Here is a 15,392-nt window from a genome sequence, read left to right as displayed (position 1 = left end):
TTTTCCTTGTCGAAAATAGTCCAAAAGGCCAAAAATATAGATATATGAAAACTATTTAAAAAGGCAGTATAACTATTAACTAACTGTTGTTTGTTGTTTCTTTTCACACAAATTTTAAAACGCAACAACCATAAATAATCTAACTAAAGTTGTGCCACAGCCGCCATATTGAATAATTTTTGACATGTCATTTGAACATCCAATCAGAACAAAGTTATAATGCGCATGCGCCGGATCATAGGTTTTAACATATAAAAATTCACCCTCATATCGCCGGTAAAGAAGTATAACTTCAAAAAGTTGATTAATTTCAGGCTGAAAATTTGTTGATAGCTTAACGGTGTCTAGCCGGACAAACGTTGATGTCCTGGAACACTGGAACAGGGGAAGTTTTAATTGTGGAACAGGTTAAAAATTTGGAAAGTCAGACTACGAAAACGTCACATGTATTTTGTCGGACACAACTTCCAATTGATTTGTTACCATTTCATTATACTCTCATGCAAAACTCAGAATGGTGTTTATCACCAACTGGGCATTTTAATGAGTAGAACACGAAGAATATGTCAAATGACAGGAATCATGTTGTTAAGTAATGACAGTCTGATTTTTGCATGAGAATTTAATGAACGGGTAATAAATCAATTGGATGTTCTGTCCGACAACATACACGGGACGTTTTCGTAATCTGACTTTTCAAATTTTTAAACTGTTCCACAATTAAAACTTCCCCTGTTCCAGTGTTCTCGAACATCAAAGTTTGTCCGACTAGACACCGTTAAGCTATTAACAAATTTTCAGCTTGCTATTAATCAACTTTTTTTTGGTACGCGGGATCCAGGCCCAATACGGTAAAGATCAACTGTCAGATTGAAATAAAATTTCATGTATTATTTGATTTGCGACATTCTTAAAATCCTATAAGACGTCAAAATTAATGACGCACTAAAAAATGGGTTTGAGATCCACTTTATAATTAGTGTGATTAAAATCTTTAATATTCCATCAAGGGTGATTCATTAACAATATCCAATCTCTGCGTTGCAGACTCTAGACCTTAAAATATTAAGATTTAACCCAAATCACTCAAATAAAATGTGCCTCTCAAATAAAATTTTATTTCAAAATTTAATAAATATTTTTACCCAGTACTTTATAACTATTTGACATATCGTTGTCATACTTCGCAAAACGTGTAGTTCCCGTACACCCTACTAAATTATGATAGACAAACGTTTCTGGCTACTACCAGAGGCGTCCGACAGAGGACAGTGAATGGTTTGCCCTTCCCGCATTCTACGCCAATAGCGAAATTGCTATTTTAGCACAATATTTCGATTTTGCAATACTTTTTGTGTAAATAATATAATCCTAATTCATAACAATAAAGTCATTAGTTTTCGAAATATTTGAAGTTGAAAATAAAACGGCACAGCTATTTTGATTAATGTATTGCACTCTTTCATTTTTAACTTCAAATATCTTGAATGATATTATCGTTACGAAAAGAAGAGTATGTCAGTGGCTTAGGATTGGGGACGGGTCAATCATTCACTTTCCCATGTCGTACGCCTTTGGTAGTAGCCAGGAACGTTTATTTAACATAAATTAGTAGGTTGCACTGTACCTACAGTTTTTGGCAAATATGGTAAGGAGATTTAAAATACTTTTAAAGTACATACTGCATACAAATAATTTGTTAAATTTTTAAATCAAACATTATTAACTACTATTTTTCCAAATTAACATTTTTTTCTGTTTTCTGACAGCAGTAAAATGTATTTTGCATAAAATAAATTACATACATTATTCTTTTTGTTTCAATAAATTTAATTCAAAAAATTTTTGTTTGGCCACCCTCTATAAATAATTAGGTTATTGTTGAATAGAGAATTGAATTACCTTTCAAATGAGTATCCAACCCCTACTCTCATTTAAAAAAATCATCTATTATATCATCATGCCCAGATGGATGACGTCACTAGTATTATATATATGGCAAAAAGTCCTAATTTAAAATAAAAATCGACCTGTCGAAAAAATTCTCTTCAAATTGGCCCATTCTCGTGATAATGAATTTATGCAAACTCAAACGTCCTCACTGTACAGTAAGAAGTACAGTAGTACAGTACAGTAGTAAGAAATAAAAAAGGATACCAAATGGGAGAAAAACAACTTAAAATAATCTGCTATGCGGACGATCCAATACTAATCTCTCAAAGTGAAGATGATTTACAACGTATGCTGCACCAATTTAACATAACCGCCAGAAACTTTAACATGTTAATTTCCTCAAAAAAGACAAAATGCATGGTTATAACAGCAGATCCAATAAGATGTAAATTGGAGCTGGAAAGTCAGATAATAAGTGATCGAGTTTAAATACCCAGGCATCAGAATATCTAGCTACGGAAGGCTCGAAACAGAAGTGGAAGATCAAGTGAATAGAGCAAACAGAGCCGCAGGTTGCCTGAATGACACAATATGGAGAAATAAAAATATCGGAAAATAAATGGAAGGCAGAATTTATAAAACAGTTCTCAGACCAATAATGACATACGCGGCAGAAACTCGAGCCTACACAGAGAGAACAAAAAGATTGCTCGAAACAGCGGAGATGAAAACCCTTTAAAAAATCGATGGTAAGACTCTATGGGACAGAGCTAGAAGTACAGATATACGACGAAGATGCAAGGAGGATAACATTAATAACTGGATAAGAAACAGAAGAATAGAATGGAAGGACCACATAAGCCGAATGACAACAAATGGGGTAGTCAGGACAGCGAGAAACGGTTCTTAAATAGGAAGACGATTAGTAGGAACACCACGAAAACGATGGAACGACAACTTACTAGAGGCACATTGAAAAAACAGACAGAGTCATGTCTAAACAAAAAGAAGAAGAAGAAGAAATTTTCGATTCTGTCAACGTGACTGAATTGAAAAATAGGCTAAATCCCGTCTTCAAATTTAAGAAAAGGCCCCTCAATCTATAATATGTAAACTATCCATTATAGTCTAATGGTGTGGGTTTTACAGCCGTCCCCGTTTGGGGTATGTTTTTCATTATTTTTCCCAAAATTCCTTTAAGTATGACGTCTGCGACTTCTGATAGTATTGATCATTATCTTCCCAACGTACGTCTAAATTTGAAAATCAGTTATACCATTCCAAAGTTATCGAGCTCAGAAATTTGACTCAATTTCTATTTAAAAGGAGGAAAATATTTGTGGATATTTTTTTTGTATGTATGTTTGTAACTGTTTGGACAAGTTACACTGATCTGAATTTCTATGTTTTAAGACAGGGCCAGGGCCGATTTAAAATCTGTGTAGTTTGTGATTTGTGACCACCCATAAGCCAGCTATTTATAGGAATGTGCAGGTGCAACAAGGCATATTTTTTGGGTAAATTTATGTGAGATTCGAAAAGAGACACGAGAACCGCAAATACACCAAATCAATAGTGCTTCAGTTCAGCTTCCAAATGGTGTCTAAATGGTCACGATCGGACAGACACATTGCTCAGTATAGCCGAAAAACTAAAAAATTGTATATTGAAAATTTTGGTTTTTCGACAGTTACTCAAATCTCCCATCTACAATAAATTGCGCCAATAACTGACAATCTGGGAAAATTAAAGTTTTCAGTTATAGGTCTTATAAATATGATCAAATATATTTCCTCTGAAAAAAAACAGCTTTTTAGCTCGCTGTATCCTATAAATAATACATTCAGATATTTTGACATTGAGTGCATCAGACACTACTTTTCAATAACATTCAAACCCATGTTTAGTTACTAAATTTGGCTAAGCCTTCTAGAAGTTATCGAGCTTCAAAATAATATGTATAATCCATTTAACAATTACCACCGAAATGTTGTAGTGGTTACGACGCTAAAATCCGACCATGACAATCATAGTTCAAGGTGTTTAAGGTCGTAATCATTAGATAATTTCTGCGATAATGGTTTAGTGGTTTATAACGCTTAACGTGTTATCGAGAATCATTATATTTAAGTTTATACATTTAATTTGTAAAAAACTTTAACAAATCTCCTGATACAAGAATAAAAAACAGCTAAACGCGCTAAATCAAGCTATAAAAGAGGTATTATGGATATCACGTGGCGCAAAAATGAGTTTTCATTTTGACGGAAAATAAAATTCTAGTTTTAATTTGAAAGATTTTACCATAGTATTTAAATTTGAAATAAAACGCGCCCCAAAATAGCCTCAAAGTGCAAACTTTATCAAATATACTCTTTTGTGGTGCGTTTTACTTCAAATTTAAAAAATATTATGGAAAAATCTTTCAAAATAAAACTATAATTACATTTTTCGTTAAAATGAAAATACACATTTTTGCACCACGTAATATTAATATTAGCTCTTTTTTAGCTTGATTATTGTGTGCAGCATTCATTTTTATCGCGTTTAGCTATTTCTTTATTCTTGTAAAAATATACAAACAATAATACTGTACCTTTAACACCTTCCAGCCCCGCTAGGCCTGGTGTACCCTTGCTACCTTTCATACCTGGCAAACCTGGCATACCCGGAGGACCTAAAATAGCATAAAAATCTGTATTACATAATATGTTACTATCGTTGTAATAAGTTTTGCAGTTACAGTGCAGTCACTGCTGGTTTTCGCCTCTGATTTCGTTTATCCTCCTGAATATTCATGAAAATTGGTAAGTAGTTAGAAGATACCTCAGGAAACGAAAAATGTGACATGGTGCCAGCTTGCACTTTAACTCCTCTGGGGGTGGATGGTACCTCTTTTGGCGGGGAAATTTATATTATTAAAAATGAATCGATAGAGGCATAAATTCTAAGCAAAATTTGTTGTATAAAGTTAGTAAAATAAATCAATACTTTTTGAGTTATGAAAGAACAACGATTTTCATTTATCGTCATTTCAACTTATTATAGAAGAGAAAATAGAAGGCAGACGCAGCCCGTGTAGACGACCAATGACCTGGCTGCGCAACATCAAAGAATGGACAGGATTGGATTTTCAAAGTTTAATAAGAAAAGCTCAAAATAGAGAAGACTTTGCAAAAGTCATCGTCAACCTTCGTTAAGAAGACGGCACCTAAAAAAGAAGAATAAGAATTTATATTTTACATACCAGGTATATATCTCCCTGGTGGGCCTGGTGGTCCATCTAGTGGCAGGCCTGGACGGCCTGGACTGCCTGTAAAACCTCGATCGCCTTTTTGTCCTCGATGTTTATCTAAAATTTCCATTTGGTATTTGTAATATTTTAATGTAGAAATATTTAATTTTAAGGTTTCTTATGAAAATAACTAAGCTGAAAAATAGTTAGCTAGTACAAACTTTTAAAAACTTTTGTGTGTGTATTTGTTTTATTGGCACTGATTTCGGCAACCAACTGGCCAGTAAATGTGTTTTGAGTTCCCTCTTTTACAAAATATGTGCTTAGTATTAGGCTATTGTTTATGTACTATAGAAAGGAACTACAACGTTAACGGGGTTTTATTATTTGATATGGTCAATGAATCTCTATATATGAAAAAACCGCGGAGTGCTACCATTTAAAGGGGTGCGTTTTTGAGAAATGGGTGAATTAGTCCCTGGGCACAGGTTATATTAGGGTGAGTTCTATGCACTTTTGGTACAAATACGTCTACACAAAAATTGTTCCTGGTTAAATTTCCTATCCAAATATAACTTTTGAAAGTCAAAGATACTTTTTTTTACTAAAATATATTTAAAAGAAAAAGCACAAAGAAACCCAAAAGAAAGAAATTTTGTTTTTTGTCCCATAACTTTTGTCCACGGGGATATAGGTATAGGAATTGCTTCACAGAAAAAAAAGTTACATATTTTCTCTTTAAAATGATGTTTGGTAGAGGTCATTAGGATTTACAGTTTTCAAAATATGATTTTTCAAATTTCCTCACTCACATAAATTTTGGGCAATTTTCCTTGTTATTTCGCTAATATTGTTCTGTAACTTTTTTCTACGCAGCTTTAGGCATATGCAATGGTACATGTAAGAGGAATAGAAATAAATTACCTTAAAAATGTTCTACTGTATAATGTTGTACGACTTCTTTTAAAGAGGTTATCATTTTCAAGATTTTATACTTTTAACGAGTTTTTATATTTTTTACGATTATTTTTTAACTTTCCCATTATAATTTTTTTTCTACATTTAGGTGTATATTATATTATGTATAATAAAAATGAAAGCTTATTCTGTTTTATAAGTATTATAAAAAATTCCAGGATTATTTTTGAATAAGATATGCTTTTTCAAAATGTAATAAGTAGGTACTTGCAACGATTTTTGATTTTTGGATTATTTTTTAAATTTCTCATTATAACTTTTTTATGTGATTGTGTGTTATGATTAAATCTTCTTTTTTATAGGTAATATTTCGATCCACGTGACTCAGCCGGGCAAGCTTCAAAATATGGATTAATTTCAATATTTGCTGTCAAAGCTCCTGCACCACAAGTTTTGCTTGAAAAAATAGCATGTAAATGTACCAAAGGATGTACAAAAATCTGCGGTTGTAGGAAGATAGGAATTAGTTGTTTAATATTCTGCAAAGGGTGCATGTGCATGTGCATGGGTACTAATTGTGGGAACTCTAAGATAACTGAGGTGCCAGAGGAAGATATTGAAGCTAATGCTAACGAACAGATGAACTTTGATTTTGAAAATTTTTTAAATGTCAACGTTTAAATAATTTTAACTAAAGTGATGTTTTCTAAGACTAATGTTTATGTAATTTTTGTAAAAGAAATAATTTTAAATAATACAGGTAAAAAATATCAAAGAATCACTCGGTTTCCATTATTTAAATATAGATGATACACCATTTTAAAGAACAGAAAGCAAGCTCTCTTTATTGAGCAATATATAGTATATTCATTTACAAGAAAAAAAAAGTTATAATGGGAAATTTAAAAAATAATACTAAAATCAAAAATCGTTGCAAGTACTTATTACATTTTGAAAAATAATATCTTATTCAAAAATAATCCTAGAATGTTTTGTAATACACCATTTTAAAGTAAACAAAATAAGCTTTTATTATTATATAATATAATATATACCTAAATGTAGAAGAAAAAAGTTATAATGAGAAATTTTAAAAATAATCGTAAAAAATGTAAAAAATAATATTTTTTTTATATTAGGTATCATATAATATATAATATAATATTATATTATATATACTATATATAATGTATTATTATATAATATGTAGTATATTATATAATAATATTATTTTATTTTTATATTATATTATAAAAATCGTTAAAAGTATAAAACCTTGAAAAACCATAATCTCTGTAAAAAAAAAGTCGTATAACGATACACAGTAGACCATTTTAAAGGTAATTGATTTCTATTTCTATTACGTGTATAATTGCATATACCTAAAGTTACGTAGAAAAAAGTTACAGCACAATATTTGCGAAATAACAAGGAAAATTGCCCAAAATTGCTGTGAGTGGCAAAATTTGAAAAATCATATTTCGAAAACTATAAATTCTAATTACCTCTACTAAACAACATTTTAAAGAAGAAATATGTAGGTTTTTTTTCTGTAAAGCAATATCTATACCTATATCCTCGTGGACAAAAGTTATGGACGAAAAACAAAATTTCTTTCTTTTGGGTTTCTTTGTGCTTTTTCTTTTGAATATATTTTTGTAAAAAAAAGTATCCTTGACTTTAAAAAGTGATATTTAGATAAGAAATTCAACCAGGAACAATTTTTATGTAGGTAGGTTTGTACCAAAAGTGCATGGAACTCACCCTAATGTAACCTGTGCCCAGGGACTAATTCAGCCATTTCTCAAAAACGCACCGCTTTAAATGGTAGCACTCCGAGGTTTTTTCATATATAGATATCCATTGACCATGTGAAATAATAAAACCCCGTTAACGTTGTAGTTCCTTTTAGCTATCTTATTTTGAATATAATCAATAGCCTATATCTACATTTAAAACTATTATTACCACTAACTTTTTTACTCTGTTTTTTATTTTAAAGTTTTTTATTTCATTAGTAGTTCCGAAATGACACAAAATCTAGGCATCGGATAAAAAAGTTTATTTGAAGAAAGTGTATTTTTTTGTTCTTCTTAATGGCGGTACATGCTCGTTTTTTAATATTGTATTTAATTACAGAGTAATTTCCACATATTAATATATTTTTTAAATTGGGCTCTGTATCGCCATTCTCTATTATATTACAAATACGTCTGCCAAATATCTCGAAAAAATATTCAAAATTACAGCCGCAATCTTGGAACGCGTTTTGGCTACCTGTTGATCGCTACTGTAGCACCTTAAAGCGATCTCAATGAAATTTACAGTGTTGTTTCACTATATCATAAAGTTTTTCTGGGTAAAATATTAAGGTCCTTAGTGTAGCATAAATGGTTGAAAAACGTAAAATGCGAATACTTGTTTTTGTATGGTTTTTTTCTCAATTATTGCTGTTTTGCAACAAGGGTGACTATTTTTTAAATTTTTTACCAATTATATATTGTAGGAAATTTAATTATGCAACTTTTATGTCAGTACAACTTTTCTTAGAAATGAATAGTTTTAAAGTTATAATCAAAAAAACAATAGAAAAATCGAATTTTTCCTTCATATTTTGACATTTCGATTATTTAAACAATGTTCCGGACCATTTTGCGTGGAAGGATAACTTAAATATTATTATTTGATTTATTCTCAAGCAATTTCTGCAAAAAAATTTGAGTCACCTTTCAACGTCCATCTCAAAACAGATGCGCCCTGGACTAAAAGGACATTCTAATAGCATGTATTGTAGATCAGCTAGCTCCCGACATAAACATTCATCATAAGCTTTTTAATTCTTTTAAAATTGAAAATATTATACTATACTAAAATCACAATAAAGCTGCACTAGAAATAAACAAACCAAGACACGTTTAATGTTACGGGGAGCACTCTTGAATCAGAATTTACCATTATAAACTTTGTAAATTATGATTTGGGATTTACAGTGTATATGTTACAGTTCAAGTTGATTCTCAGTTAGAGTTGACTTTTTCTAGTTCTAGTCAACTCCAACTGAAACGAGCAGTAAAAGTTGATTTGAAAAATTTAAATCAACTTTTACTAGTTGAAGTTGATAGACTGGGAGATATTATACAGAAGTTCAGCCACGATTTTCTAAGTCCTGCCTTTTGCAACACTGGAAGGGTAGACGATGTACTTACAATCTGTGGAAACATCCACAAATTTCCTGTTACATTTTCCTGTAAATATTAGATTTTCCCAAAAAATAAAAATAGGGTTTTGCGATGAATTTCTAAGTCCTGCCATATCCGTAGATAGACAGGATACTATCGATTTTATGAAGAAAATTTTTTGGGCAGGAGGGTTGCAAACGGGGTAACGGAGTATATATGTATACAAACATGTAAGGAAAATAATGAAATTTTCATGATTTTCTAGGTTCTGCCAACTAAATAAACTAAACATATTTATTTCAAAATGATCAAAAAAAATATTGGCATGACGTCTCCTAATGTTTAAGTATACTTGTCCCTTGGAAAATTCTGCGGAAAATTTTCACCCTGATTCCGTGATTTTATTAGTCCTGCCTTTAAAAAGTTATAACACTCAAATACAATCAATACCTTTTCGGTACTCGACAGGAAGGTTAAACGGTTCTTGTAAGACGGCAGGAGTCCTAGATTTGTAAGAAAATTCGTGAAAAAGTCAACGATTTTCTGAGTCATGCCATTTTGCACATGTTTCAAGAATCTTAATATAAGTCTATTTACAAAGAGGCAGGATGGTTTTATGGTTATTTTGTATACAGGGTGGGGCATTATTGTGACACAGTACAATTACTCGTTTGTCGTAAGATATACGAAAAAAAGTTACTTAGGTAAAACATGGGCCACAGATAGGACTATGATTTAACAGTATTTTCTAATATACAGGGCTACCCGTTTTCCCAGGGTGACACAAATTTTTGTTTTTTAAATGGAATACCCTGTATATTTTTACATTTTCGGATTCTACTCGATGTTCTCTTTAATAAAATATAGTGTTTTGAAATATTATACGAGGTAGTTTATGTAGTGTTTTTGTTAATTTTGTAGGAACATTCACACCCTATACATATTGTTAGTGATTTGATATGGTACCTTTTTATTTGTTAAGCATTTTCTGTACCATATTTATATATATTAATTTCGGCAGTAAATTGATACAGACAGATTACTCAGGTGGTTTTTGGGGTTTCTGAACAAGAATGTCACATTAGAAGAGATCTTTACCTAATGCTCGGGGTGACTAATATACACGCCATATTCTTAAATTTCGAGGCTTTCAGACACTAATGTGATGCAAGTAGATTACTCGAGGAGTTTTGTGGTTGCTGAACATGAATACGCCATCAGAATCGACCTCCAAAAACTCTCTAAATTCGAGACCAGTCACCCTGGGCACCAGGTGCTCCGAGGGTCGGTTGTAATGCCATATTCGTGTTCGGCCATCCCAAAAACCCTCGAATTATCTGTTTTCTTTAATCTATTGCCGATATCCCACGAAGCTCCAGATGACGTGCCTTAGCAGCAACTCTGGGTACTAGGTGATTCTGAGGTCGGTTCTGCTTGCGTATTCGTAACTCGACAAACCTCCCAAATAACAAAATTTTGCCCTGATTTTGACAGGTTTATCCACTTTGGGATGCATGTTATGCACTAAAATGCAATTTCCACCCATTTTTATATTGTACACCTTTTATTTGAATTTGAAATTTTTTTTTTTAAATAAAAAAAAAACGGTGTATTTGCCGACTTAAAGCAAGAGTCTCTTTTAGTACTAGAATACCTCATAATTTAATACTCTACTCTCAAAAATCTCCAAAATTTTAAAGACCAATAAGTTATGAGATAAAATATCCGTTGATCTACCCAAGACGGATGCCTATGACCAGTACTAGAAATTCACAATTGATAAAATCGATTCGTCTCTGGAAGAGAAATAAACGTAGCAGTTTTCGTTTTCCTTAATAGAATTTTTCTAGATTCTTTTAAACTCAAAAAACCAAAAAACGAAAAATTTTTCAAATCGATTTTTCTAGAGCACTGCGTATTCTTCTGAATTAAAGCAAAAGTACCTTTTAGGACAAAACTATCCCAGAATTTAATAATCCAGTGTCAGAAATGCTTAAAAGTTATACAGAAAAGTTATTCGATAAAATATCCGTTTCCGTACCCAAAACGGACCCCTATGACCGGTACTAAAAATTGACAATTGATAATTGACGTTTGACAATTGACCTCTGGAAGATAAATAAGTGTACCAGTTTTTGTTTTTCCAAATAAAAGCGTTCTGCAGCTTTTTTAAAGAAACTAATTACAAGACTTCGATATGCTTCTTCTAGACGAAGCATATCGAAGTAGAGGTCGTCCGCCAACCAGATGGTCTGATGACATCAAACAGATCGACAGAAACTTGATGCAGATAGCACAGGCAGAAATGCATGGGGAAGACTGAGGGAGACCGATATCCAGCATTGGGTAGATCCGGGTTGAATTATGACGATGATGAATTACAAGACGCCATCTTTAAAGAGCGTTAGCTTTCCTTGGAAGCATTTTTGAACTAGGTGAATTGAGTTAAATTTTCTTAAAATTATCTGAGGAATCTCCGGTTTTCGTTTGTTATGAGAGCTTCTGGACACCCTGTATAATATAATGGATAGGTAAATTCTCTACTATAACCAATAAATTCTAAAAATTGTTTATTTACTTTTATTGCGTTTACTTAGATAAAAATATGATCTAATCACTTAAAATAAAGATGTTACAGTTTGCTATTAGATTTGAAAATTGTGTAAAAATTCCGAGACATTATTCAGGAAAATAATATTTAATAGGATACAATTGTTTTAATGATATACAAATTAATTTTTTGTAATATTCATCTTTGCGGTTATCCTGTCAAGTTGTAAACGGTTTTAGATTAGTGTTTTTTAAGCATACTCGACATGGTATGACTCAGAAAATTGTGGTGATATGAATATGTTTGAATAACACCCTGATATAATTTTACAGACACACAAGTTAATTTTTTTATACGAAATAACTATACAACCATCCTGCCTCTTTGAAAATAGATTTATATTAACCTTCTTGAGATATATGCGAAATGGCATGACTTAGAAAATCGTGTAATTTTCCACGAATTTTCTTACAAATTTTTCAACTATATATAGTAAAAAAGGTGTAACTAAACATCCTGCCATTTTGAATAATGTCTACTGAAATTATTTATTTTATAACAAAATTTATTTTATGACTTAGAAAATCACGGAACCACAGTGAAAATTATATACAGATTTTTCCAAGAAACAATTGCAGTTAAACATTAGGTGACGTCATGCCAACATTTTTTTTGGTCATTTTGAAATAAATATGATTAATTAATTAAGTTGGCAGGACTTAGAAAATTATGAAAATTTCATTATTTTCATTACATGTTTGTATATCTGTATACTCCCTTAGTCCTTTTGCAACCGTCCTGCCCAAAAAATTTTCTTCATAAAATAGATAGTGTCCTGTTATTCAATGGATATGGTAGGACTTAAAAATTCATCGCAACTCCCAATTTTTTTTTTCATGGAAAATCTAATTTTCACAGGAAAATGTCACAGGAAACCCGTGGATTTTTCCACAAATTGTAAAATACCTTTTCTAACCTTCCAGTATTGCAAAGGGCAGGACTTAGAAAATCGTGGTTGAACTTCTGTTAATATCTCCCGGTTTATGACTCTTCCTAACTCTTGTTAGCAAAAGTAGGTTATACAATTTATACGAGTATAATCTCATGTGCATTTTTGACGATTGTGCGTCTCTTTGTTTTGACCGTTTCAACTACTTATTAGTCCAGGCTGTAACCTCGCCCCCGTTAGGTAAATTATTGTGATTCGATTTTTTTGCACAAACTTGCTTAAACAAATACATCCTTATAACAAATACACAGTGTCAGACGGTACCGCGGTCGAAAAATTGTTTAACCAGTTTTTGTTAACCAAATTCACAAAAATAATTTTTATCTACTCTACCTCATATTATGTATAAGTTTTTATTTTGTAAAAATTGTAAATATAGATAGCAGTATATTAAGGGTTAAAAGTGTGCCTGAAGTAATAGTGTATTTTAAATGGGATTTACTTTTTCGCACTGTTTTTTAGCACACTTTCATATAATCAAATATCCTTTACTTTCGCCTTGTCATGGTAATGACATGTGAGCAATAAATTACAAAAAAACTTTTGACAGTTTTGTGGTTTGACAGAAGTTTGAATTTTTAAATGTCAAAATTTTAAAAAATTGTAAAATTGGAATGTATTCCAGTGAAGAAGAGATGCAGTTTTTTTTATTTGTTTTTTGGTAGATAAAACATTGTATGAAACTGTGCTTGAAGTACTTTTTGCGCACTTAGGCGATGTATAGCACTCGGCCCACTCGTGCTCTAAACATCGCGTGCGTGCGCAAAAAGCATACTTCACGAACTGTTTTACAAATAACTAAGTATTTTACTCCGGATAAATTTTATTAGATTGTTTTGGTCATTCGGAGCAAAAAAGGTCTCTTGTGATTTTTCTCTAAAATTGATAGTTTTCAAGTTATACGCGATTTAAAATTTGAAAAATGCGAAATGACCATTTTTAAGGCTTAATAACTCGATTAAAAACTATTATTATGACAGTCACCTAATCAAAGTTTAAAGTCCCCCCTACAAGATCCTGAAGAAATTATTGTCATTATTTTATTACTAAGCTATTATTTTTAATTATCAACAATGAACGCTAAAAGCGTATTGAGGCGGCCGTCAATGTGAGTTCGAGTAAGATCCTCCATTCCGACCGCCCAATGGTAGATCTCAGTCGCACTCACATTGACAGCCGCCTCAATAAGCTCCTACCGCTCATTAAAAATTACATTACGCTGTTATTTTTAATAATTAAAAATAACAGCTTAGTAATACAATAATGACAAATATTTCTTCAGTACCTTATAGGGGGGTCGTTAAAATTTGATTTGGTGACTTTCTGACTTTCATAATAATAATTTTTAACTGAGTTATTACCCTCGCTGGGATTGTATTTCTACCTCGACGACGGTGGGAGGGCCGAGTAACCGATCGTGGTCCCTAAAATTGTGAGGGGAGCACGACCGGTGAAACCAAGGACAGTCTCAGCGTCCAGCGACTGTGCAGCGGGTGAGCGCCGGACACCGCCGCTGGACGCTCAGGAAAGGCCTCGCTGAACTGAGGCGAGCAGTTGCGACGCCTTTCGCCTTCAGCAGATGTATATCACCCTCCAACTTCCCTACGGCTACTCTAATCCCTAAAAGTTAATCTCGTCCACCTCAGCATTGTGACCGGGGGTCCATAGGGGGCCCCAAAGCACTGTGCGGGGGGCTCCGCCGTCGGACTCTGATCACAAATTTCTATTCGAAAACTTCTTCGGCATACCCACTACGAGTAGCCGTCATGTCTTACCCCACCAGCACCTTTCCCACCACACATCCATTCCAAATCCCGCGTAACAGGGGAGGCAGCAGTTACGCGGAAACTCCATGTAGCCTGTGAATACAAACTGCCACTGCGTCCGGAGGCAACCGTCAAAAAAAGCCTAGAGGAGTAAACCTCAATAAAACAATCCCCACTATCACGGTGGAAGGCATCGTGCCAAAGATATGAGAGATGCGAGGGTTAGAGCATCACAAACGATCCCTTCGGGATACCTGACGACCTCCCGAAGTAACCAAGCCTTGGCGTGGTAAGGGCGCACTGCCGCGCCAGACGTATATTACGTCCCAACTCGTGGGAATTTATATGAGTACCAATAAACAAAATCCTGAACAGACGGGGGTGAGTGAAAACGACCATCGGCGAGACACGGACAATGGAACGGATATGGAAAATGAGAATAGGAAAAAACAGTCGCATGACGACTTGAAATAACAGTTTTGAGAGGGAGCTCATAAACTCACATAAAAAGAAACAGAAGATGAACAGGTCGACTGTCCCAAAACAGTCGACACTAGTAGGGGATGAAATGCTGGAAAACAGTGAAAATTATGACGGTGAGATAGGGGAGGAAAGATCACAAGAGGAAGTGGAAAAAATAGAAAAAGGATGGCAAAATATTCAGGAGAGGGTGTTAGCCTCTTTCCTGCTTGATGTTGAAACCATGAATAAGAAGAAAAGGAAAGGGGACAGTCTAGAGAGAATAAATGATCTGAAGAGGGAGAGACTCGAAGAGAGTATTAAGTTTCCTAACGAAACCAAACAACAAAAAATAAACAGGAAACTCGAAGAATTAAATATA

General features: G+C 33.1%; 1 protein-coding gene across 2 annotated transcripts in view; it reads right to left on the bottom strand.

Moving 5' to 3' along the window:
* The window catches only part of LOC114340698 (complement C1q subcomponent subunit A), a 69,285-nt gene that overhangs the window by 16,540 nt on the left and 37,353 nt on the right, over positions 1-15,392 (bottom strand). For both annotated transcript variants that reach the window (XM_050648614.1, XM_050648615.1), the window contains 2 exons: positions 5,141-5,245; positions 4,490-4,570 (listed from right to left, as the gene is read on the bottom strand). In XM_050648614.1, the coding sequence (XP_050504571.1) occupies positions 4,490-4,570; positions 5,141-5,245 (186 nt within the window). The remainder of the gene's footprint in view (positions 1-4,489; positions 4,571-5,140; positions 5,246-15,392) is intronic.

The sequence above is a fragment of the Diabrotica virgifera genome, chromosome 4, assembly GCF_917563875.1.
Source record: "Diabrotica virgifera virgifera chromosome 4, PGI_DIABVI_V3a".
Taxonomy (NCBI): Eukaryota; Metazoa; Arthropoda; class Insecta; order Coleoptera; family Chrysomelidae; genus Diabrotica; species Diabrotica virgifera.
The sequence above is the reverse complement of the archived record's forward strand: the minus strand, read 5'-3'. Positions and strand labels throughout refer to the sequence as shown.